This window comes from Microtus pennsylvanicus, chromosome 20 (assembly GCF_037038515.1).
Source record: "Microtus pennsylvanicus isolate mMicPen1 chromosome 20, mMicPen1.hap1, whole genome shotgun sequence".
Taxonomy (NCBI): domain Eukaryota; kingdom Metazoa; phylum Chordata; class Mammalia; order Rodentia; family Cricetidae; genus Microtus; species Microtus pennsylvanicus.
In genome coordinates, this window is record NC_134598.1 from 5,124,701 (window position 1) to 5,147,367 (window position 22,667).

Genomic DNA, 22,667 nt, shown 5'->3' on the forward strand with positions numbered 1-22,667 from the left:
AGAAAAACAGCTCAGTTGGTTAAGTGGCCTCCACTAGGCTAATTATTAGTGGCCATGGAACATGCATGGGCTGGAAGCAAGAGAGAAACCGTGTTTAGAAGAAAGACTCTAAGCACATAAAACCATATCTCTGCCAGGTTTGCACTGTGTTCCTTCTCTTCATCTAGATATGAGCATAATTTTAGAGCCAATAGAACCAAGTTTGGGAAGATTAATTTACACGACTCATTTCACTTGCAAGCAACAGAGCTAGAATACCCGTCCACGGCTCTACTTTATGGGTACACTGTGTTGTTTAGGAACAATGCTGAAGGAGCATTGTGAACTAGCTGTAAACCACGCACTTACAGTTTGATTTATCTTCCTGTCACTACTAAAGATGTGTGGTAATCAACCAATAAAGAGAAAAAGGTGGGCACTGTGGCCTATACCTTTAGTCCCAGCACTCAGGAGGCAGAGGTGGGTAGAGACCTCTGAGGGATTGAAGCCAGCCTTGTCTATAGAGCAAGTCCCAGAACAGCCAGAACTACAAAGAGAGACCTTGTCCTCCAAAAAATCTAAGAGTCAGGGAGAGAAGAAGAGATACATTTTGATTGATTATATTGGCTCGTGGTTTTCGAGGTTTCTGTCCTTGATCAGTTGACTGTTTCTTTGGGCCTTTGGCAAATCCACACTGCATGGCAGGAGCATGTGATGGGGTAAACCGCTCACCTCACAAGCTAGAGACCAGAGCCACGGTCCCACGGTCGTCTTTGAGAACATCCTTCCAAAGATCCAGGTTCCACCTCCCAACGACACCACTGAGGAAGTCAGGCTTTTGTGAATGGACCTTTGGGGCGCAGAGAACAGTCAGTATCCAAACTCTAGTAGGTAGGACATGCTTGCCAGACAAGAAGATCATGGCACACAGAGCAAAAGTCACATGATACAGAGTCCTCAGGAGCAGCACGGTGCTGTCCTTAAACCACAGCAGTCTGTTATGGCCAGAGATAAATAGTGTGATCCAGCAGGTGTGATTAGGGATAAATAGTGTGACCAGAGCAGGTAGGGGAAACAAGGACCACAATTAGTAAGATTGTTATGGGGAAAACGAAGGAATTTAATTCATATCCTAAAATTGTCAAGATTCCATTTAATGGAAGTTAGACTGAGTGAGACACGGGAACATTCCTGGTTTAGAAAGGTCAGTATGATCACCCAAGGAAGACAGCAAGGTGTTGGAAAACGTCAGTGCCTGCAGGGTGTGACAGAGTTCTCATTCCACACCTAGAGTGTGGATGATATAAATCACAACAGTGAAGCTGAGAAAGTAGGTGTGGGCACAAATGGGGGAGCTAGGAATGTAGGAAGATTTTTGGCCCTTTGCGCAAAGAACCTCAGAAGGAAGGCTGTGTTTGAGAAAAGAGAGCTAGCACAAACTTGAGCGGCTTGGATGCTGTAATGACGCAGATGTTCTGAAGTCATTTGGACCGATAGTCAAGACACCCCTGAGATCCGCACCATAGATGTGAACTTGGCTTCATTGTTTGGCAGTACTCAGTGTTTGGATCCCAAACTAAGCCTGGGAGTAAAGACAATCTCCAAGGGAAAGTTTGTTTAGGGAGAAGAAATGCAAGCCAAATTCAAAACTCCAGGGAATAATTGCTCGGGAGGCTCCTTTTTTACACCCACACATAAAGGTCTAGTTGGAGAGAAGTTTGACTCAATCTAAGTTCTAATTTCTTGAGACCTGTTGTATGTTAAGTATGGCTTTGTGGGTACCAGAGGATTTCCTCAATGAAACAAAGGAGCATCTGTGTTATTTGGAAAATCATTTTAGCTCTGAAAGCAGTTTTGATTTTGGCCTAATATGAGAGAGGTGAAGAAAATGTGGGGAGACAGGCTCAACAGTTGGGGAAGAGGCCTTTAGAGGCATCTTGTTTGATGCACAGGTGCCCGCAGTCTCTAAACAGAGACAAGCCAGCTGCTGTGTAATTCCAGTGCCACAAATTCCCGTATAGGGAGTTCATTGTTTAGCTGGGAAGCTTTAGATTGATAGTATCGGAAAATGCCTGTCTCTGCCTTCTCGTCTCCCTTCGGCCCTGAAACTCCCCTGCCCACGGCAGCTGTTGTGTGATTAACTAAGCTGTTCCTCCTGGTTAGGCAGGCGCTTGGCTATAAGGCAGGCTCCACAGTGAGATGCCTCAGACCCTGGCCCCTGTAGCCATGGCTCTGTTATCTTGCTCCCAAACTCCTAGCTCCTTTTCTGCTAGAGGTTCTTGGAATGAAATACAGTTTTCCTTGGGGTGGTTGAGTTGTTTCTCTTGAATTTCAGTTAACTCAAATTTATGAGAGGCCATGTCTTTAGACTCACTCGCCAAGTACCCCAGACCAAAGCAGACCAACCGAAATGATGTCACCCATCTAAGTACCTAGGGATCAAACTAAAACGTAAAGAAACATGAAAATCCCCAAATAAGAAGTCAGCACAGCTAGTTTCAGTTGCACCCAATCAACCTGAGTATGGTAAGACATCCTTCAGCTTTTCCCCTCACAAGGATAGTAACTTCAACCTTTAACCCACTCCCTTTCAGGTTGTTTATTGTATGTTTTTCTTCCCCTTGGGCAAGCTATGCCTACAGTCAATCTAGTCTTAGCTGGGCACCTTCATAACTTGTGACTCACTTCATAAAAGTCAATTCAAACAATTTCATCAGTTCAGGACATTCTGCTTTTTGAGACAACATAAGAAATCCCCCCTAAAACATCTTAAGCTTGAGCAAACTGATCTGGAGCTCATGCATGCTCGTGGTGCGGCATGACGAGATTGAGTTCATTTGTTCAAGACATTCGTAGGTTTTGATTAACGTTATTTTGCTAGCTGAACTGCGCTGTTAGATCCTATTGAGCATCCAAGTCAAAGTGTTTCCTGTCAGGTTGCTTGTCTTTCTAAACACACTTTCCCTCCTTTGGAGATTATGGAGATCGGTTACCTGAAATAAAATGGATCCTAGGATGGCCCTCCAGGGGCCTCAAGGTTTAACATGTCCTGTTCTTTCCTTTTCCATTGAGAAGACTTGGATTGGCAACTGAGCTTTTCCCTGGGTCTGGGGTCAGATGAGGACCCAACCCTGGGGCCTCTGGGTGTGTCATTACGTTCTGACCTCAACAGAACAAGTTTTCTCGTGCACATTTTTGAAAATGCAGGTGTGAAGATTTCTCCGAGGCATGCTACTTTTCGATCTCACATTTTTAGACAACAGAATGCAGACTGAAGTCCTGAGAAGGAAAATGGTTACTGCTCTTCCAGTACATATTGCAGTGATCTTTTGTTGATTTTGATAGTGTTTGGAGCAGAGAGTCCCAGTGAGGTATCACAAGCCTCCTCCAGCTCCCTGTGTTCCACTGGCTGCTACGAAGCCCATCTCAAGAGCGTCGTTTGTGTTAGCATCGTCTGTGTTAGCATAATATATCACTTAAAAAAAAAACTCAGTTGCTGTGAGAAAATGCCAGGATGTCTTGTCTGAGTCTTGCCTCTGAATTATTTTGCATAAAACACTGGCGTGTTGCGTGAACATAATGGTATTGTTCTCATGTCTAGAGTTGTGAGCTTTAGCCGAGCCATGCAATGGGAACCGCTTTAAAGTAGTGTTTCCCAGCAGTCAGTCAGCTGCTTCCCTCTTCTTCTCTGTCTTACTGATGAGGAGCTGAGGCAATGGGAACATAAAGGAACTTGCTGAAGGTCACCGAGCTGTCAAGTGGCTGGCCTGGGACTCAAACCCAGGGAGGCTGTTTCCACTCCCTCTGCTTTTACTTTTTATATCAAAATAAAAAAAGATTCACAAATCTCCATTAAAGCCTGACTGCCCACTGGATGCTTCTGATCCATTCTGGGTTTGGTTGGCATGGTTTCCACATATGCACATACATGCCTACCCATGAAGCATGTTCAGTGCATGAAACCAGAGGTCAACTTCTGTTGTCCTTTTTTAGAAAACATTTCTTTTTAAGATAAAATCTCTCGGAGTAGGATGGTGGTGGTGCACATCTTTAATCCCAGACTGTAGGAGGCAGAGGCAGGTGAATCTCTGAGTTCAAGGCCAGCCTAAACCACAAAGTGAGTTCCAAACAGCCAGAGCTGTGCAGAGAAACCCTCTAAAATCTCTCTTAGGGTGGTTAGACAAGACTTGCAAGCCAGCAATCCCCAGAGATTCCTATTTTCTTCCTCCCCCTCCCCTGATTCCCACCTCCACCTCCCCGGTCCTGGAATTAGAAGTGCCTGGCATCCAAGCTTGGCTCCTAAAGTTTACCTGACAAGCACTTTACCCACTGAGCTATCTCCCTAGCTCATTAAATTTATTTTCTTAAACAAGAATTAAGAAATTCAAACCATAACACCTTGAATACATTTGATCTTATCTGACCCTGGGAAGCTAAGCAGGATTAGGCCTGGTTAATTCTTGGATGGGAGACTTTTCTCAAAGCTAAATAATGCTGCATGGCACTGCCGCTCTATCCTTGTGTAATATTTATAAGGAATATACCAGGATTCGATATAGACAGATACTTTTCTTTATTCAACAACAAGGCTAACAACACACAAGATTTATCCAAGGTTGTATTGTGGGATTTTTGAAGACTATGCCAATAAAAAAAATGTGGTAAGGATATAGGGAAAGACAATTCTTTACCTTCTGCTGGTGCAGTGTGAACTATACAGCCATGGTGGAAATCAGTATGAAGGTTCCTCACAGATTAAAAATAGAACAAGCGTATGAGCTAGCTGTCACGCACTGTTGAGCATACATCGTACCCTCCACACACACACAAAGCTTGCCCATCCGCATTTATTGGAGCATTTTTCACAGTAACAAAAAGATGGACTCTGCCCTGATATCTGTCCTTGGGTGAATGGATGATGAAAAGTTTGCAAATATGCACAATCGAATTTTCTTCTGCTCTGAAGGACAATGAAATGATGAAGGTTGCAAGAAAACGGACTGGTCTGGAAAGCATGAAGTGGCACAGACCCACATTCTCACGAGCAGATCCGAGCCGTGATGTTCACTTGTGTGCGGAAGTGTGGGACTGTGGAACTAGAAGAACATGAGCAGGAGGGAGAGGTGCTGAGGGAAGAGAGGAAGGCAGTAGGATGTGTGTGGCGTGTAAACAGGAGGCTGCAGCGGGGCAGGATGGTGAGGAGGATGAAGGGGTGTCAACAGAAGCCATTAAAGAGTTGCTTGAACATGCACCCGTGGCTGGGGCTATGTGAGGGTCAGTAGTCTAGAGCTTGCCCCAGTGCTTCGCCCCAGGTCCCAGCACTAGTGTGTATTTAAAAGGAAAAGGGGAAATGCAAAACAAGCGGGCAAACACTGTAGTGACTGTTATAATATCAACATGAACTCCAGAGTAACACATATTACCAGCGGCAGAAATGTCAAAAATGAGATCCAATGCTTTGCACGATAAGTTTTAAAATATTTTTTAAAACATTGTGTATTTGTCAGCTGGGGGATGTAGCTCACTGGTAGAACAGTTGCCTGATGCATCGCCAACCTTGAGTTTAGTCCCAGATAGTGGGAGAGGGTGGGGAAGAGGGGTGTGTTCGATTTTTGTCATTTAACACAAACCTAGACATGCCTGAGAAAACAGAATCTCAGCTGAAGATGGCCTCCCTCAGCACTGGCCTATGGACGTATCTGTGGGACATTGTCTTTGTTGCTAACTGATATAGGAGGGCCCAGCCCACCAGCCCACCAGCTCGCTGTGGGTGATGCCATCCTTAGGCAGGTGGGCCTGGACTGTGTAAGAGAGGCAGCAGAAGTCAGTGTTCTTCAGGGTCTCTGGGTCAGCTCCTGCTCCCAGGTTTTTGCTTTGAGTTACTGCATGCATGTCCTTAGATACAGCTGTAAAGTATTAGTGGAAACAAACCCTCCCCTCCCAGGTGGCTTTGGGTCTGTGTTTTATTACTGCAGCAGAGAAGCAAACTAGAGTGTATGACTTGATGTCTGTTGAGATTACAGTGTCTTTATCTTTTGGTTTCATATTTTAGTTTCAAAGTTCAATCTGTTTCTAAGAGCCGTTTCTCTCACAAAAGGAGACCTTTCTTTAAAAAAAAAAAACATACTACATTACCTTATTTTTTAAATTTCCAGTGGAAGAGAACAGCTGTAACATTGTACATTGTACAATTGAACATGAGTAACATTGTACTTAATCTTCAAAAGAGACATCGCTTGTGTTTTGACTCAGAAACCTCCGATCTTTCAGGATAGGCCCTGTGTCGCCTCCATCTCTGAGTTGCTCTAGCACTTGACCAAGCATGAACTTCCCCCTTTAAATACAGAAGCTAAGACACTGATAATATTACTACCTTGCCATGAGGATAACTGAGAGGAAACACCTAAGGCAACTTTGTAAGATTTATTTTTGCTAAGCTAAAATTTACATCTGAACAACCAAGGTGAGGAAATTCCAGTCTAAGTCTGCGTGAGGTCTCCACACATCAGCATGTCTTCTGATTTTCAGTGTGGGTTTTTTAGTCTTAGTTATTTAATCATACAGATGAACATAATAGAAACCAAAAGTCTCTTCAAAATCGTTGTAGCAAAGTCCTTCCCCTTCGTGTTACCAGTGATATCAGGGTGTGTACCAACGCCCTGGGTGCCCAACCCCACAGCACCCACCTTCTTGTCACCTGCATTTTGGTCCAAGTCTGTGACATTATTGGTGTTCAACTGTTTCTGGTCCACAAACGACAATTTCAGAGAAAACAGAGACTATGACCTAAGTTCAGAAGTGGGCGCACACTTTCTGTGAAAAGTCCCCGTAGTAAATTACTTGGATCTGTTGGGAAGTTAGTGTCTGTTCTCACAAGTCGCCTACTATAATGCAAAAGACTGCCACAGACAATGGGTCAGTAAACAGTGTGGATGTGTTCCCATGAAATGTTACTTGTGCACATGAAATTTGGATTTCATCTGCTTTGAGCATATCCTGATTTTTCTTTCTCTTCAGACTATAAAATAAATAAAAAAGCAAACCCATTCTTGGCCTGTAAACCACACAAAAGCTGATCCACATTGGCCCACAGGCAGTAGCACTGTCCCAGCCCCAGTTAAGCTGAACTTGGCTAATACTGCCCTTGGTATTTCTACTATCTTAGAACTTTTTATCTGTTGACCCAAAGCTACTTTCATTATCTCATCTTGCAAAACTTTGCACCCCTAAACCTCATTTCACTCACCTTCCTCCCTCCTTTCCTCATCTCAGTGCTCTGTTAGGTTGGCTGATCTCGGCTGTCAAGTAGACACCAGGAAAGAGGGCCCCTCAGCTGAATAGTTCCCTGCTCAGACTATAGATTGGTCTATGAACTTGTCTAGGGTGGCATTTTTTTTGATTGCTAAGTGATGTAGGAGGGTCAGCCCACATAGAGCGTTACCATCCCTAGGTTGAGCCTGACTGTATAAGAACAGAAGCTAATGACAAACCTGAGAGCAAGCCACCAAACAGCCTCCCGCCATGGTTCCTGTGCTGGCCTCAGTTGGTGGTGAACTGTCACGGGGAAATGTAAGCTGAAATAAACAAAAAGCAAACTGGAACGCCTGTCTGCCTATTTTGCCGTCTTGGAACCTAGGATTCATGCTCTTGTTCCCCTCCTGTCCAAGGGTCCATGTCTGCCAGACTGTCCAGGACTTCACATGCCACCTCTGAACACCTCTTCTTCCTCTACCCAGAGCCAGTGCTTGGCTCGTGACCTCTGTATCACTCGTACATAGAGACCTTCCCCGGTGCTTTTCCCTCTGTTTGCCATCCTCCCTCATCTAACATGAGGCTTCTAGAATGCTTTCTAGAACCACTGTTAGCGTAACGAGCCTTTGTTTAAGCAATCCTCATTTCCTCCCAGGGGACTCTGTGGGGTAAAGTCCCTGGAGAATTGCATGTTTTAGTTCTGAGATAATCTTCCTCACCAAGCCTATAGTTCCAGCCTACGGTTAACTCCTGCCCAAGCTACCTGTTAGAAACTGCGTTGTCTCAGACTGCTCCTGTGCTTGGGACACTTTCGTGAGCTTTCCTCTCAGTGCTGGTTCCTTCTTCTTTCATTAAGGCTGAATTCATAAGCCACCCCATCGGTGACCCTTTCCACAGCTCTGTTATCATTTATTCTCTTCTGTGTCCTTGGAACTTTAATGATGGATGCCTCAGCTCTAGAGTCAGTCTAAAAAAAAGCTTCGATAGGCTGTGTGTGAGTGTGTGTGTGTGTGTGTGTGTGTGTGTGTGTGTGTGTGTGTGACTCCAATCATGTGTTGGAACCTATCCCCAATGCGACACTGTTGGAAGTGGGGCCTTCCTGGGGGTGACTACTGGTTGAAGACGGAGCTCCTGTGAGCGGAATTAATAGTCTAATAAAACAGATATCATCTGTCCCTTCGGCCGTGTAATATAGCAAGAATATTGTCACTGTGAGCCCGGAAGACAGTCCTCGATAGACCCAGGGTATGTTATCTCCTGTCTTTCCTCCCTCCAGAGCAGTGAGAAATGCATTTCTGTTTCTTTGGATTGTGAAGTTTTGCTACAGATCTGATACCATAGACAACTATGGCTCCCTGGCAGCCGATGCTATGTACTAATCCATCCCGGCTTGGTTTTCTTCCTCCTCACTGAGAGGACCTCCCTACATTCCCAGGCTGGTTTACAATTTACAGTCTGGTGTGGCTTCCAGAGTGTTTGGATTATGCACCACTGCACTCAGATCTGTGTCTACACGTGGGTGGGAAGACCAGAGGACAACCTTAGGTGTCATTATCAGGTACCATCACCTGACTTTTAGGGACAAAACCTCTCACTGGCCCTCAGTTTGCCAATTAGGCTACCCTGGCTGACCTCACACTCACAGAGATCCGCCTGTCTCTCCTGGGATTAAAGGTGTGCACCACCACGCCTGGCTATACCTTCTTTTTGAGTATGGGTTTAAGAGCTAAAATTCCTGTTCTTATACCTACAAGGCAAACACTTTCTCAGCTAAGCTACCACCCTAGCCCTGCAGTAAATACTTGCAATTATTTCAATCACAGGGTGTTCATGTCTAATCATTTTCCTATAGTCACAGCTGTGATATCAGGGTTACAGTTCAAATACCCACGGGGGCCAGGCTGTCAATTTAACTAGCAAAGGTCTGTAATAAACTAGCAAGGACTTGCCCAATCTCTTGGGGACAACCTTCTCTCAGGGGTGGCTAACTGGTGTTACATAGTGTGAACATATGCAGGCAGATGCATTGATTTTCAAGAAAAACTGGAATATGAACATTTTAATGTAAATATCTCAAATTTGAAATATAGACTACAAGCTTTTTAAGAATTCCACTGTGTGTGTGTGTGTAATTCTAGCCCATCCATAGGGTGGATGTTGGCTTTGAGACCCATGATTGTTCACAGCCACTTATAACCACAGCCAGAGTCTGAAAGATGCAGTGTAGGTCACTGGAGAAGGCTCTACCAACACATGTGTGTGGCTGCCTTTGCCACACTGCCTCCTCCCAGAGTGGTACTTAACCTCCGAAGTGCAGAAGCCCGTCTGTCATCCCGGAGCTCTCTTTCTTACTGCCCTGCTTCCTTCTGGCGGCATGTGGCTACTGTTACCTGAAGTGATGGAGTGAGCTTCTGTTCCCTCCCCTGCTCTCGAGTGGCTGTCCAGGGGACACTGCCAGTCCTGATGGGAGTCCCTCCCACTGACCATCTTCATTCTTGCTAAGGGCTGTTATCAAAAAACCTGTCAGGTGTCTGGTCAAAGCGAGACTTCCCAGGAGCTCAGGGACCGGAGTTTATCATCTCCCTGGGAGCTCAGAATTAAGGATTAAGTTGTCTTCCTGCTGCGGCCTTTCTGGGTGGTCAGTCCCCACTTCAGAGAGCCCGACAGAACATGGACAGCGAGGTTACCCAGAGAAGAGAATGTTCGTAATAGGAGCTATATTTAATCTCTCATAAATGGTTCATTTCCCCCGGACAGCAGTTTTAGTCCGCCTCTCAGTTACAATGAATCGGCAGGGGTATCTCACTCTACCCAGTGTCCTGCACAAGTCCCTCTTCCCTAGCTGGCATAATTCCCGCCATGCTCTCACTCCAGGCCACATCTTTAGTTTAAAGCACCCGGCCTTTCTACTGCCTTTAAAAACAGAATCAAACTCCGCAGCTCTTACGTTGTTCTTTCAAGTGTTGGGGGAATGGTTGTACATTTTCTGTATTGAACAAACAAGAGTTCTCCTTCATCTTCTTTTTTCCCCTCTCTTTCTAAGAATTTGAATTCTAACTTAAAACTTATCAGTTCTTCAGGTAAATAACATCCTCTTGTCCGGCACATGCCTTGGCCACTCAGAACGTAATTCATGAGGTGCAGGTGAGGCGTGCGGTATGAGCAGCCACGCCATGAGGTGCAGGTGAGGCGTGCGGTATGAGCAGCCACGGCATGAGGTACAGGTGAGGTGTGCGGTATGAGCAGCCACACCATGAGGTACAGGTGAGGCGTGCAGTATGAGCAGTCACGCCACACACTCTGTCCTCTGTCACACATTGGCTCAGAGCGGGGGACAGCAGTCGCCTCACAGAGCTGGTGCGAAGATACAATGAGTTGTTACTCCCTGCAAAGCGCTGACAGCTCTCTGGCACACGGACAGACCTCAACAGAAACGCCATTCTCCTCCCCAGGAAGTGAGCAGGAGAGGTGGTTTCTCTCTGGCTCCTATGTTCATCCAATAGTACCTGCTCTGTGCCCTGTTCTCAGCAGAGAGCCCACGCTCATAGCAACCACAATGTATTGCAGCCAGGTTGGTTTCAGAGAAAATGTTGGCCTTCTTTGGAAGACATTGGAAGACAGCTTCACTGGGAATATGATAGTCTACCGCCTATCTGCAAATGTTCAAAACAGGCATATTGTGTAGGCCTCAAGAGAGTGAGACGTCATTTAGGAGCAGAAGACAAGGGCAGGGTAGTCGTCCATGTATTTGTGAACAGAAGCAGCTGCATTCCAGCTTAGGAAACTGAGATTTTTCTCCATTTACTGTTAGACTTACATCGGATCGCAACCTGTGGGTCACAATCCCTTAGAGGGGTCAGGTATCCTGTGTATCACACATTTACACTACGGTTCATAACAGTAGCAAAGTTACAGTTATGAAGTAGCAATGAAATAATTTTATGGTTGGGGGTCAGCACAACACGAGGAACTGTATTAAAGGGTAGCAGCTTTAGGAAGGCTGAAGTATAGGAATCTAGTTCCCTTTTCGTGTGACAGGTAACACATTTGCTTTTGAAGAAGAAAATGTGGTATTTAAGTTGGTAGACAGTGAACTTTTTAGGATCAAAGTAAATGGAAGAGAATCAAATCTTTCTACAGAACATGTGAGAAATATTGACGGTGACATTGAAAGAATCAAATCTTTCTATTGAACGTGTGACAGACTGGGAACCAGAAGATGGGGGAGGGGGGCTGCAAGTGGAATTCAGTGAGAACATGTGACCCTGGAATCAATTTCCAACGATGCCAGCGAGGAGGGGAGCCAGAGAGGTGACTCAACCCTTACGGAGCACTTGTTGCCCTTCGAGAGGACCCAGGTTCGATTCCTGGCACACCTAGTGTGTCATGGCCTGGTTCCATGGGATCTAATGCCCTCTTCTGGCCTCTTCATGCACCTGGAACATTTAACATACATATAGGCAAAACGCACACACAAAAAAAGGGGGGTTGTTTGTGCTTTAATCTCTTAAAGAAAGAAAAGGCTTTTTTTTTTTTTTTTGGTCAGTCCTTTATCAGCCAGGCAGTGCTGAAATGTCTCACCAGGACAGTATTACAGTCTTCCCACCAGACTGACATTTCTGACGTCTTAGCATTTCGCCGGGTTATTCACGAACTGATTCAACATGAAATGGCAGGGTAAGGTCACTGGTAATTGGTCGTTCTCAGCTCTCCAGCTCTGGTGAGTCAGTGCAGTGCAGACCTCTGGAAGCACGTGCCACCAGGAATAGATGCACAATGGGAAAATCACAGCCCGAGCGCCGCAGCCAAGGAAAGAGCTCGGGGCTCGCGAGTGTGTTCACAGCTCAGCTGTTTTTAGCTGTGTGATCTCATGTTGGTCTTAGTCATCCAGGGTCCTAGGTTTCTCATGTTTAACGCAAGGCTTGGGGACCTCTTGGCAAAACCAGGTCAGCTTCAGAATTTAAGACCCATAAACGCAGACAGGAGGCTGCATTTTAAGGGGATGGTGATTTCTGAATTCATGATTTAAGTAATTATGTGCTTTTATGGACTCCTGGAAGCCAGCAGAGGCTGTGAGTCAGACTTCCGGGGAGCTATTGAAGCTCCGCGGTGCTATGGCTGTTGTTACAACAAAAGACTACAGCACACGGTTAGGCACTAGTGTGGGATTACACCCAGTTCTGGAAATGGAAACTAAGACCTTGCCCACAAGGTGCTGTGAGGGACTTGTGGCTTGTTTCGCCAACGTTAGATCAGAAGCATGAGCCTGGTGGACCCGTTCTGTCCTGAGATGCGGTCCTACCTAGTGAGATAACCAGGAACAAGCATGGGCATTTCCTGGCCGGGAAATCTGAGTCGTCCGTGCCTCCTCCTTCCCTGGAGTCTTCCTCAGACTCTTGTGTGGTTAGAGAAGCAGAGGCGAAGCTTCCCTTGCTCTCAGTACTAGAGCAGCACTGGTCTACTCTGTGTTTCCCTACAGCCCAGCTTGGCTTGTCACAGACTGCCTGATGTCCCCGTGGTGCACAGGGAAAGAGCCAAGATGGGGTCTTTATCCCTTTGTGGCCTTGACTGTGGCACCTGGAGACAGTTACTGACTCTGGGAGTCAGTGTGGCACCGTTAATCATCACCTTGTTGGTAACCTCACCGCATGCATCCAAAAATGTCCCTTCCTTAGAGGAGAGAGAGTGAGGGTAAGACACCCCCTCTCTCCCAAGCACTCCACATCAGGTATAATGAACTGCAAGGGCCCCTTCATCTCAGAGAGGCCAGCAGGAATACTGCTGTGTGATAAGGAATACTCACTTCCTTATTAGCCCCTAGAAGGTGATATTTAAATGTTTTAAGCAAAATTCAACTTGAAAATTTTTTTAATTTAAATAGAAAGTCCAAAAAGCTATAATACATAAAGTGGGTAAAAGAAGATTCTGCTCACAAAAGCAGCTGAGATGAAGATGTGTGTGACGTCAGTAGGGAGGCCGTTCTGATGAATACAAAACCCCGAACTAGATAGAGCTCTTGGCAGGTGACGGGCTTGGCCTTTGTCTTAGAGCATGCGGATGTAACCACAAACGGTTCTGTTGCTTTCTCTTTCAAGCCGGATCGTCAGGCTTGCCAGCAAATAGTTTTGCCCACTGAGCCATTGAGTCAACCCAAGGTGGTATATTTTTTTAATTAAATGATACTCGTCTACTCAGAAAAAGATAAAAAGCTCGTCATGATAAAGGTACCCATTTCTGATGACTTGAACGTGTGGGAACGAACTTTTTGTGAGGCAACACTGTAGTTCCTTAAGAAAGAGAGCCCTGCACAGTTAGAAATAAATAGTATGGCGTGTGGCAGGCTTACTGGCGAGCAGAGAGCAGGAGTTCACGTCCTAGGGGATGTGCAGCTCAAACAAGAGAGTCCCAGGGAATGAACTCTTTAACTATCGCATATTTTAAAAAGTGTGAAAATGTGTGAGACCCCTCCATGTAGTTCCTGGGTTTGGCAGAAGATTGCCTCAAATCCCCGGCCTGAGACCATACAACACTCAGATCTCAATCTGTGTGTGTGTGTGTGTGTGTGTGTGTGTGTGTGTGTGTGTGTGTGTGTACACAATCAAGGGGAGCTCTTTTTCAGGAAATCTAGTTTAACCACCATCAGTATGATGGAGGGGCTGACACAGAGTTGAGTCTGCAGCTCCCGGGACCTGGACTTGGGCAAAGGCACACGAATGGTGGAGCATGTTTTCCTAAAGCCTTCAGATCCTTCTGACTTCATAGAAACTCATCCAAAGCACTGCCTGCGCTCTGCAGAACCTTCTGCTGGGTCTTCGCTGTCTGAGTCCAAGGGCAAGAGCGGTAATCATCATTCTGTAGGATAGAAGGTGGGGCTAAGGACGGACGCTCTGACAGTACACCTTTGATCCTGTCACTGGCTCGTGTGCAAAAGTGAGGGCCTGTGGGGGTGGCTAGTGAGGAATGGACTTCTCTTCCCTTGGACTGCCGAAATGGCAGCCGTGTTCTTCAGTAAGATCAATAGTGACTCTGCTCTTTCTCACTCCGGAAAATGGAACAGAATTCCCTGCGCGACCCTGTCTATCAGTGTTGTAATTGTCAAAGACTTTAGGCTTCTGACTAACCTGAAGTACTGGTTGCTTCACGTGTTGCAGGGGTGAGCTGCGATTAGAACAACCCCCTTAGCAAGTGTGTTAGCAGGTGCTAATGCGAGTCCATCCTCAGCAGCTCAGTTTATTCACGACATAAAATATGGAAACCATGGCCCCACTGCATCAAATAGTTTGGTGCCAGCTGGGGTGTCTCCTTGGCTGGCCTTGAGGTAGAGGCTGAGCACTCGGCTTCCCAGAAACCACCGTCTCATCTACATTTTCTGGCTTCTTCTTCTTCTTCAGGGTTATCAATGCCGGCAAGAGCACGCACAATGAGGACCAGGCCAGCTGTGAGGTGCTCACTGTGAAGAAGAAAATTGGGACCATGACTTCCACCCCAAACAGAAACTCCAAGAGAAGGTCGTCCCTTCCCAACGGGGAAGGATTGCAGTTAAAGGAGAACTCTGTAAGCATGGTCCCTGCCTTGTCTTTGGTTGTCACGTCCCCTAGCCTCCACTGTAATATGCCAGTGCTTCGTCCCACTGAGAACGGATGTAGGAAAAGCTAGTCAGGGGCAGGTCCCATCCCGTGCTGAAGGTAACACGGGTTAGGTGAGCTGGCATTTGAATTTTTAACAAGGTAAACAACACTAGTCCCGGTTTATTATAGGAGCCAATATATATAATCTCTGGTGGTTTCAAATAAGTCAATTTTTTGTGGAGGAAGCGAACTAAAAGTCTTGTAAGGGGTAGAAGAAACTAGTTTTTGGCTTAGAGCCCAGCTATGACTCTGACTGTCTTCCCCTTCCCTACCCGCTATACTTGGCCAGTTGGAGCCAAGTTCCTAACAGTCTTCCAAGTTAATTTTTGTTTCAGTTGGATGAAGGCCCTTGCAGCCTGTGGGGGTGTCCTGGCAGACCAAATGCCCTCCTACTGACAAGCCCCAGGGTACATCCCCTCTCTTCAGTGTCTGGAGAGAAAAGCAGACATCCCCTCAGCACTATCCACAGAAGCCCTTGGAGAAGGATAAGGGAGAGGGTTCACCCCTGTGGATCAGCAGATTGGTCAGGCCTGTGGAGAAGTGGCCTAGGGAAAATATCAGGGCGCATTAAATGAGACAGCCGAAATGTGATTATTTTCGTTTTAGGAATCTTTAGTAGATTTTTTTATATAAAAAATATACAGACTTTTAAATGAACTAGAGATTCCTTCTTAGCCTAGAAAATAGTAGGCTCAGAGAATAGTAAAAGTATTGAGATCAGTTTAGAGTCAGAAGCACAGTGACCTGTGGGTCCTTCAGCACAGCTGAAGAATGTGTAGAATGAGGCCCTTCCCAAAGAACCCAAGTTGGAGAGGACAGAATGGTAATGGGTACCTGTGGGAGCTCTGCAACAAGGTGGCTCAGGCATCTAAGGCTCGCTAGCTCATTAATGTTGAGGTACTCACTTATTCGTTTAGCCTTCGTTTTTTATTTCTTTATAAATTTATTTCGTAACTGCCAAAGGGTTGGGATTGTGAAATCTAATGCTGGTCTGTAGAAAAATAATTTGAACAAGTCATTGATGAAGAAATCCTTAATATAGGGATAGGGAGACGGGCCAGTGGTTAAGAACACCAGGTACTGTTGCAGAGAACCCAGGTTCAGTTCCCATCAGCACGTGGCAGCTCAAACCGTCCATAACTCTATAGGTGGGGCATCACATCCCTTGGGGCTGGAGTTACAGGTGAATATAAAGTAATATGGTGTGGATGCTGGAGTCTGAATTCCAGCCTCCTGATAAAGCGGAAAGATATGTCTCCAGCCCCATGGTACTGTATTTCTGTGTGCTTATTGATCAGACACACACACATAGGTATGTGTGTATATATTACATGTATATACATAATATATACACACATGTATATACACTATATATACACACACTATATATATATATATATTCATTAGAAATATATATTTGAATCCCTTACACATTGTTTCAATTGTCTATTCTGTCTTGCTATTGTTTGGTGGGGCTGTTCTCTAAAGCCTGCAAACCATCAGTCACTGCGCACTTGCTGTGTTCCAAGGATGAGATGTTGGGGATCCGTCGGGAGGCATAATGACAAAAATCCTTTCCCATGAGGCATTTACATTTGCTGAAAGAAGCAGTTGAGTGTAGAGCGTAGCCTGGCATGGTGGCGTGTGCCTTTAAACCCAGCATTTGAAAGGCAGAGGCAGGCACACTTCTCTGTGTTCCAGGCCAGCCTGTTCTACGTAAGTTCCAGGACAGCCAGGGCTATACCGAGAAACCATGTCTCCAAAAATAAAAGCAAAACAAACAGTAGAATGAGCCAGGTAATGAAGGCCGCTGAGAAAAAGGTGGAATTGTGTAGTAATATGAGCGGCGGCGGGGCTGCGTCCCCAACACCCCAGCCGCCTGCTCGGCTAGCTTATGCCCCAAAATAATTACACACAAACTGTATTCATTTAAACACTGCTTTGGCCCATTTCTATCTAGCCTCTTCTAGGCTAATTCTCACATATTAATTTAGCCCATTTCTAATCATCTGTGTAGCGCCCCTAGGTGCGCTTACCGGGAGGATTCTAGCCTATGTCCATCCTGGGTCAGAGCTTCATTGCTTGCGTCTGCCTGGGAGCTGGGAGCATGGTGTCTCTCTGAAGGCGTCTGCTCCCGAGAGGAGAGCTGTTGAGTCTGACCTCACTTCCTCTTCCTCCCAGCGTTTTGTTCTGTCTACTCCTCCCACCTATCTTCTAACCAATGAAATGGGCCAAGGCAGTTCCTTTATTAACCAATGACCTTCCTCCATCAGAATTGGAAGCTGTAGATGTGGAAGACATCGCTGAGAAGGTGTGATTTGGGTAAAGACATGTTGGAAGAAGAACATGTTAGCATTGTGGGCCATTGCGGAGACCTGGATGTAAGAGGAGGCCCTGAGTCCTCATGAACTAGAAGCAGAGGCATAGAATGGCTTTGTCGTGAGAGTGTGATGCAGAGTCAGGCAGGACCATGAAGGTCGCCTTTGGGTCTGTGACTTGTATGCTGACTGCAGACGTCACTAGATGCTGGATACACTGATTGTAAAAGGTCAGTGTTCCCCCCCATTTCAAAAACACCCCTTAAGAGTCAATTTGCATATAATAGCACTGGAGGGAGCAGGTGAGAATGTAAGGCCTAAGCTGAGCACGGTTGGAAACTGTAGGTAATGATAATATACTATATGCTTTTTTTAAAAAAAAAGCTGAAATGGGGCTGGAGAGATGGCTCAGAGGTTAAGAGCATTGCCTGCTCTTCCAAAGGTCCTGAATTCAATTCCCAGCAACCACATGGTGGCTCACAACTATCTGTAATGGGTCTGGTGCCCTCTTCTGGCCTGCAGGCATACACACAGACATAATATTGTATAATAAATAAATAAATAAATAAATAAATAAATAAATAAAATATTATTTAAAAAAAGCTGGAAGGAAGGATAGCAATGGTATAGGACCTATAGCCATCAGTGGGAGACAAATGAGGCAGACTCTCCCTGTTCCCCTATGTCTCTCTCACTGCAGCCTGCAGACATATTGATCACTGAGTCAGTGAGCTAAGCCCTGGGGTAAGATGAGCTCAGAGCTCTCCTGCTGGAGCTGGAGGAGAGAGAGTCGCTAAACTGAGATGGTGTGACGAGGCCAGCGCTCCAAAGATAAGAAGCCCAGATGACGCAGATTGGCCACTGGGGGTTTGACAGACGGCTTCCTAGAGAAAATGACATTTGAACTGTGGTCTTGAAAAGCGTTACAGGACAGGGCTGGGTGATGGTGGCACATGCCTGAAATCTCAGCACTCAGGAGGCTCTCTGAGTTTGAGGCCAATCTGGTCAACAGAGCAACTTCTGGGACAGAGAAACCCTGTCTCAAAAAACAAACAACAATGAAAAAGAAAGAAAGAAAAGTAAACAGGAAGGAGTAGAACTTGGTGATAGATTATATGCCTGTCATACACATAGCATGCCTATCAGAACTGGATTCAATCTCAGTAAAAATAAAAAGAAGTAGAAAATAAAAGAGAAAAATAAGTAGTTTAGCAAGCAAAGAAGTATTAGAAAGGTGTGATTAAAAGAGCGATTCTCAATCTGTGGGCTGTGACCCCTTTGAGAGCTGAGTGACCCTTTCACAGGGGTTACATATCAGATATCCTATATATCAGATATTTATGTTATGATTAATAACAGTAAAAATTGCACTTATGAAGTAGCAACAAAAATAATCTTTGGCTGGGGATCAGCACAACCTGAAGAACTGCATTGACGGTCATAGCATCAGGAGGGGTAAGGACCACTGGATTCGAGGAAGGTGCATATGTCGAGACAGGTTACAAGAGCGCCCCTGAACCAGGGCGTATGCACTTTGGAATGGAACATACATGAAATGAGGGTGATGGTGAGTTGCTAGGGCCTAAGCCTGGGCCCTCGCAGCCTTAACAAGTTAGGCTCAGCCATTCATCCTCAGGAAGGCGATTCAAAGGAGAAGGTGGAAAAGTAGAAGCATGTTTGTTCAGTGTGACCACATTGGGGAGGAAGAGGTCCTGTGACTGACTAGTCCTGTTCAGTGTGACCACATTGGAGAGGAAGAGGTCCTGTGACTGACCAGTCCTGTTCAGTGTGACCACCTTGGGGAGGAAGAGGTCCTGTGACTGACTAGTCCTGTTCAGTGTGACCACCTTGGGGAGGAAGAGGTCCTGTGACTGACTAGTCCTGTTCAGTGTGACCACATTGGGGAGGAAGAGGTCCTGTGACTGACTAGTCCTGTTCAGTGTGACCACATTGGGGAGGAAGAGGTCCGGTGACTAGTCCTGTTCAGTGTGACTACATTGGGAAGGAAGAGGTCCTGTGACTGACTAGTCCTGTTCAGTGTGACCACATTGGGGAGGAAGAGGTCCAGTGACTAGTCCTGTTCAGTGTGACTACATTGGGAAGGAAGAGGTCCTGTGACTGACTAGTCCTGTTCAGTGTGACCACATTGGGGAGGAAGAGGTCCTGTGACTGACTAGTCCTGTTCAGTGTGACCACATTGGGGAGGAAGAAGTCCTGTGACTGACCAGTCCTGTTCAGTGTGACTACATTGGGGAGGAAGAGGTCCTGTGACTGACCAGTCCTGTTCAGTGTGACCACATTGGGGAGGAAGAGGTCCTGTGACTGACTAGTCCTGTTCAGTGCAATCACACTGGGAAGGAAGAGGTCCGGTGACTAGTCCTGTTCACTGTGACTACACTGGGAGAGGTCTGGTGACTAGTCCCCCACAACCTCTCCCTTCAACTCATCTTCAGCATCCTGATGTGAAGTTTCGGTTAAACAAAGGGTAATGAGTATGCATAACTAAGCAGTCCTGGGCAAACCATAGTCCGGTCCATCATTAGCCATCATTGTCTCTGCCTCAGTTTCCCCTGTGAGGTGGTCAGACATGTAGCACTGTGTGAAATCTTTTCCTCAGAGACAGGCTTCCCCTTTGACTGGCATGGGGTTTCCGCTTTTCCCTTCTGCCAGCATGTGACTCCTGGGGAAATACATATTCCTTTTGGTGCTTTGTCTCAGTAATTAGATCACTGGAAGGAAGCGTCAGAGTGTCTCCTTAGAAATACCTCCGCTCCTGCCAGGACAATTACAGTCAGACAGGAGCAGCACACATAGGACATGACATTTATCAGATGTCATAATAAGCTGGTACTTTAACCGAATGATTCTAGCCCTGACAAGATGAATTAGGACAGTAGTGGCCAAGAGGGTGTGGGGTGACAGCTAAGAGACTCCATACACAGCAGGTGAGAAGTGAAGAAAAGATTAGAGGGAAGGGCCAGTCAGAGGAGCTGGTGTTGAGGGTCCCAGCGGCTGTTCCTTGGGGGAGAAGGAAAAGTAGGCCCAGTACCAACGATACGGGCACCAGGAACAGGTTGAAATAACAAATTCGGTTTATTTTAGAAAGGGGTGAGCCTTCTAGACTTTCCACCCTGCCTGGGAGTGAGGATCTGCTGAGCTGGCATCTGCTGAGGTGATGTGATCACTGTCTATAAGTTCCCATCATCTCCTGTGATACTCGGCTGCTGTTTTCAAGGCCCTCAGGCAGACCCAGGGTGGCTTTCAGGGTTGGTACTGCACGTGTTTTTTACTGTCTGTGCTGGCTGGCTGTCAGGCTCATCAAGGCTTAGTCATCCTACAAGCTGGTTGGGAAAGAATAGCCAAAGTGGCCAGCCCTGTGGCTGCCTGAGGTAGAGAGGAGTTGAAGATGGTGGAGGCTCCAGGGAGTGTGCTCTGGACAGGCGCCCCCAGAAAGGCGAGAGGATGCGCAGAGGTGCTGATGGGAGAGTGAGTACACTGACTGTACCCTTCCAGATGAGAATGTTCTCTAGGAAGCCAGCTCACAAGCAAGCCTAGGGAGTTTAGATTTCAGGAAGTTAGAAGTTCACAGACTAGAGCTGAAATGTCAATGTATACCCAGAAAGAGTATGAAATTGAGAGAAAGGAAGAGGACAGATAGAGATGGGTCCTAAGTAATCCAAGATGAAAGCTGTCTTAGTTGCTTTTCTTTTGTCATACCCAAGGCAACTTATAAAAGACAGCATCTAATTTGGGGCTCATGGTTCCCAAGGGTGAGTCCATGATCATCATGGCAAGGAACATGGTAGCAGGCAGGTAGGTGTGGTGCTGGAGCAATAGCTGAGAACTCACATCTGATCCACAAGCATGAGACAGAGAGACCTTAAATCCCAACCCCCATGACAAACCTCCTCCAACAAGACCACACCTCCTAATCCTTCCCAAACAGTTCCACAACTGGAAACCAAGTATTCAAATCTATGAGCCTGTGGAGAACATTCTCACTAAAGCTACCACTGAAGGAGAACTGTGAAGGAAAGAGAAGAAAGAGGTTATTATGGCGTACGTCACACAGAGGTCAAGGAGCTATGGATAGGAAATGGACATATTATATAGGCCAAAAGTGGAGCAAGAAGATGAATAACAGCTTCATTGTCTCACATGCAAACAGAGTACTGAGTAACCCAAAGAACCGCAAAGGCAGTTGTTGGCCCTACTCAATACAAAGATTTAATTCTTCTTCCTTTCCTGGCCTCTGTATCCACAGTAAACTTAGCAAAACTAGAAGAGCCTGTGTCCAAAAGAGCCCACGTATTATATAACATGTGCAACTTCCTTAGAGACTCGAGAACACCTAAGGACTCTTATTGTGTAACCTAGAATGTCCGAGAAGAAAATGGATTGCAGCTGTACTTTGTCAGTAAAGTCTGGTGTGCAGCCAAGCTTTGACTTTGAGTTTGATGACATCTCTTACGTGACAGCAGGGTTCGTAAGTCACAATGAGATGCTTTTCTCACTATCGATAATTACTGTGGGCTTTAAAGATTTAAGGAGTTATTTGATCCCATTAATAAAGTAGTTTTCCAGTGAAGAAAGTCAACCTAAGCCTTTTATTTTAAAATAAATCAACTTTTTATGGTGCTGCATGACTTTAATACCAGCACTAGGGAGGCAGACACAGATGGAACTCTGTGAGTTGGAGTCCACCCTGGTCTACAGAGCTAATTCTAGGAGAGATGCTATCTCAATAAATAAGTAAGTAAGTAAGTAAGTAAGTAAGTAAATAAATAAATAAATAAATAAATAAATAAATAAATAAATAAATAAATGGAACATTCAAAATATTTGGGGGTGGATAAAAATAACATGGCATTACATTCCGCCTCTCTTGACTTCCTCATGGTGTGCAGTGGAGGAATGTCTTCTCATCTTTGCCTGAAAATTTGACAGTGGTGCCTCGCTTTCAAGGGAGCCACACATCTGTCTCAGCTTCCTTCACACATTAAGCCAGACATCGGAAGTTATAGAAACACCAGGCGGTGGTGGCGCACGCCTCTAATCCGGGCACTAGGGAGGCAGAGACAGGCAGATCTCGGTGAGTTAGAGGCCATCCTGGTCTACAGAGGGAGTTCCAGGACAGGCTTCAAAGCTACACAGAGAAACCCTGTCTTGAAAAACAAAGACAAAACAAAACAAAGACAGAAAAGAAGTTACAGAAGCATATTCCAAAGAAATCGTAAAACTTGAAAGAGACCTACATTAAGAAGTGAAAGAAGGGACTGGAGGTTAAGATCACTGACTAATCTTCCAGAGGTCCCGAGTTCAATTCCCAGCAACCACATGGTGGCTCACAGCCATCTGTAATGAGATCTGGCGCCCTCTTCTGGCCTGCAGGCATACATGGAAGCAGAACGTTACATATATAATAGACAACTTTTTTAAAAAGTGGAAAAGGTTAAAAATATTACTAGTTTGAAGAAAATCTAGAGAATCA

General features: G+C 45.8%; 1 protein-coding gene across 1 annotated transcript in view; it reads left to right on the plus strand.

Annotated features, from left to right (window-relative positions):
• The window catches only part of Ppm1h (protein phosphatase, Mg2+/Mn2+ dependent 1H), a 253,940-nt gene that overhangs the window by 85,691 nt on the left and 145,582 nt on the right, over positions 1 to 22,667 (plus strand). The window contains exon 2 of the mRNA XM_075954933.1: positions 14,622 to 14,784. Coding sequence (XP_075811048.1) covers positions 14,622 to 14,784 — 163 coding nt within the window. The remainder of the gene's footprint in view (positions 1 to 14,621; positions 14,785 to 22,667) is intronic.